This window comes from Quercus suber, unplaced genomic scaffold (assembly GCF_002906115.3).
Source record: "Quercus suber isolate HL8 unplaced genomic scaffold, Cork oak 2.0 scaffold_9, whole genome shotgun sequence".
In the NCBI taxonomy this organism is placed as follows: domain Eukaryota; kingdom Viridiplantae; phylum Streptophyta; class Magnoliopsida; order Fagales; family Fagaceae; genus Quercus; species Quercus suber.
The window spans coordinates 2,562,979-2,565,650 of NW_027069475.1; the positions used below are offsets into that span (position 1 = coordinate 2,562,979).

Below are 2,672 nucleotides of genomic sequence, written 5' to 3' on the forward strand. Positions count from 1 at the left end.
CTCCCCCAAAAAAGCTGAAGATGGCCCATCAATTCTACATTTATATGCATTCATATTCCCCCACTTTGGCCTTTGGAAGGTAAAATCCTGGCTCCACAAATTTCCGACATTGATTTCTTGCATAGCTTGCAATTATCATCCTTTATATACCCAGCATGAGCTTTGAAAGTAGTCAGTGGTAGATATAAACTATTAAAGTTGGATCCAAAAATTGGAGGATGCATACATGCTGTATGGCATGAGTTTATGTTCACTAATTAGTTGCCTCAGTTGTCCCTGGTGCACTTTTAGTTCTGACGTAAGTTATAAGATGTTAAAACATGGCTCTTCTGATTAATAGTGATGGTTTTGCATGACAGTATTTTAGATGCAGATGATCACTCAAACGTTTGTCCTGGAAAGTTGAAACTCAATTGATTCCTTGCAGTGATTTTTACTGTTTTGTATGACTCTATGCTTGGCATTGGTGGCTCAAATATCTAATTATAGACCTGTAATTTTTTATATACCTGTTAAAAGGTGCCTTATGAAATTTTTTTGCTGCAGATATGAGGATGAGCCCCTGGAGCCTGAGATCGAGGTAGACATTGATTTGCTTCCCGAAAGCATATGATGAACTGAATGTATGTTTTTTTTTTTTTTTAAAAATTGACTAACATATTGGATAAATGATGGACAGGAAGGTGCGGAGGAGGATTTAGAGAACAATGCCAATGAAGATGCTCCGGAAGAGATTGAAGGTGAGGAGAGAGAAGAGCAGGAACCAGTTGAACATCCTCGTAAGACCTCAAAGTACATGACAAAATATGAGCGTGCCAGAATATTGGGTACCCGTGCTCTGCAGATCAGGTTTTTTTTGTTTGCACTTACAGTTTAATTTATGCTGACCAAGTTGGATGGGTTCCATAATGTATCCCTTTCTCTGTGCAGTATGAACGCACCTGTGATGGTCGAGTTGGAGGGTGAAACTGACCCACTTGAGGTTAGATTCTCTAACAGCCATGTTAAATGACATTTTAAATGCAGTTCCATTGATTCTTCTCATTTTCTTTCGGCTTATGTATGCAAATGGACCTTGATTAGTCAGGATACCCCTGCCAAACCCAAGGAATGCTGCTATCAAACTTCCAACCCATTGTATTTATGAAATGACTGTTGGTTATTTTGTCACTATCTTTTGGTCAGAGAATACGTACAAGAAGTTCTCTTTAGTGTCATGAAATAGAGTAGGGCATGTATATTAGACTTGGCAGTTAGTTAAATTGTCTACTAATATTCCACCGCTCTTAATCTACAAAGTTCTGGTCTAGAATACGTGATAGCCTCACTTTTTCAGGATGATAAAGTGGAGTTTACCTTGTGTGTTGTAATCTATCATGTTTCTAGACAAGAATGGTAAAAATTTTCATGGTCAAAATTCTTATGATCTTATTTGGGGTGTGTTTGTATTAGAAGCAGTTAGTGACTCCTTTTTCATACATTTCAGATTGCAATGAAGGAGCTTCGCGAGCGGAAAATACCTTTCACCATCCGCCGCTACCTGCCAGATGGAAGGTGAGGCTTTTATTTTGAAGTTTCTGAACTTTTGTTAACACTTCACGTTGTAAAGCTAAGAAAAATTATTTGACAATTGTGCTACTATGTGAGAGCTACCTTTTTTTGGGCACATGTCTGATATATGCTTATTCGTTTTACTTGGTTGTATGAATTTTAACAGTTATGAAGACTGGGGAGTTGATGAACTGATTGTGGAAGACTCATGGAAGAGGCAAGTGGGTGGCGATTGATCAGTCATTAATTGGACTATGGGAGTTCTGTATGATGTAAATTCAAAGTTTGTAGCTCCTTTCTTTTTGCCCAAAAAAAAAAAAATTACTGGTTTAACTTCAGACTACTGATGTGCGTAAATCTCGTACATAACTCACATTTAATAGGGATGTAGTTATTATTATTATTTATTTTTAATTATATGCCTGCAAATCTGCAATAATCAAAACCGTACTCTTCAAAGAATTAATATAACGGTTCATAATTTAACCATCATTTATTCAATAATTAATAATTTTAAAATTGTTTTTTTTTAAATAAAATTGAGTAGCCAGTAATAAATTTATACATAAATATGTAACTATTATAAATATTAATATTAAAATAAAATAGTAATATTAGGCCCCAAATATAGAAAGTTATAATTATTAAAGAATGACAAAGGGTTTTAGAATTGATATTTTAGTTTTATTAGGAAAAAAGGAATTGAATCTATATTATCCTTTAAGTTTCAAAATTAAAAACCCTCCATATGAAGTAAACTTGGGGAGAGAGAAAAAGATTAGTCATTTGGTTAAAAGAACTAAAAGCTTTTTTTTATTTTTAGAAAGAAAAGAATTAGAATCTTGCTTTTGAACGTATAGACAATAGGATGAAGATGGGGGTGCTAGAGGTCATTTGTAAGTAGGATATTGAGAAAACTTATGATCATGTGAATTGAAATTTTCTTATGTATTTGCTTAAGTGGTGTGGCTTTTCAGAAAAATGGAGAAGGTGGATTATGTGGTGTATATCAACTGTCAAATTTTCTTCTAATCAATGGAACTCTAGCTAATTTTTTTGGAAGCACATGGGGTTTTCGTTAAGGGGACCCCTTATCTTCGCTCCTTTTTGATATTGTCATG

The 2,672-nt window shown here is 34.6% G+C and overlaps 1 protein-coding gene across 3 annotated transcripts in view; it reads left to right on the forward strand.

Annotated features, from left to right (window-relative positions):
- The window catches only part of LOC112004341 (DNA-directed RNA polymerases II, IV and V subunit 6A), a 10,756-nt gene extending 8,791 nt beyond the window's left edge, over positions 1 to 1,965 (forward strand). For all 3 annotated transcript variants that reach the window (XM_024036567.2, XM_024036568.2, XM_024036569.2), the window contains 5 exons: positions 547 to 580; positions 680 to 849; positions 931 to 982; positions 1,487 to 1,554; positions 1,718 to 1,965. In XM_024036567.2, the coding sequence (XP_023892335.1) occupies positions 547 to 580; positions 680 to 849; positions 931 to 982; positions 1,487 to 1,554; positions 1,718 to 1,787 (394 nt within the window). In that variant the 3' untranslated portion in view covers positions 1,788 to 1,965. The remainder of the gene's footprint in view (positions 1 to 546; positions 581 to 679; positions 850 to 930; positions 983 to 1,486; positions 1,555 to 1,717) is intronic.
- The last annotated feature ends 707 nt before the right edge of the window (positions 1,966 to 2,672 follow it).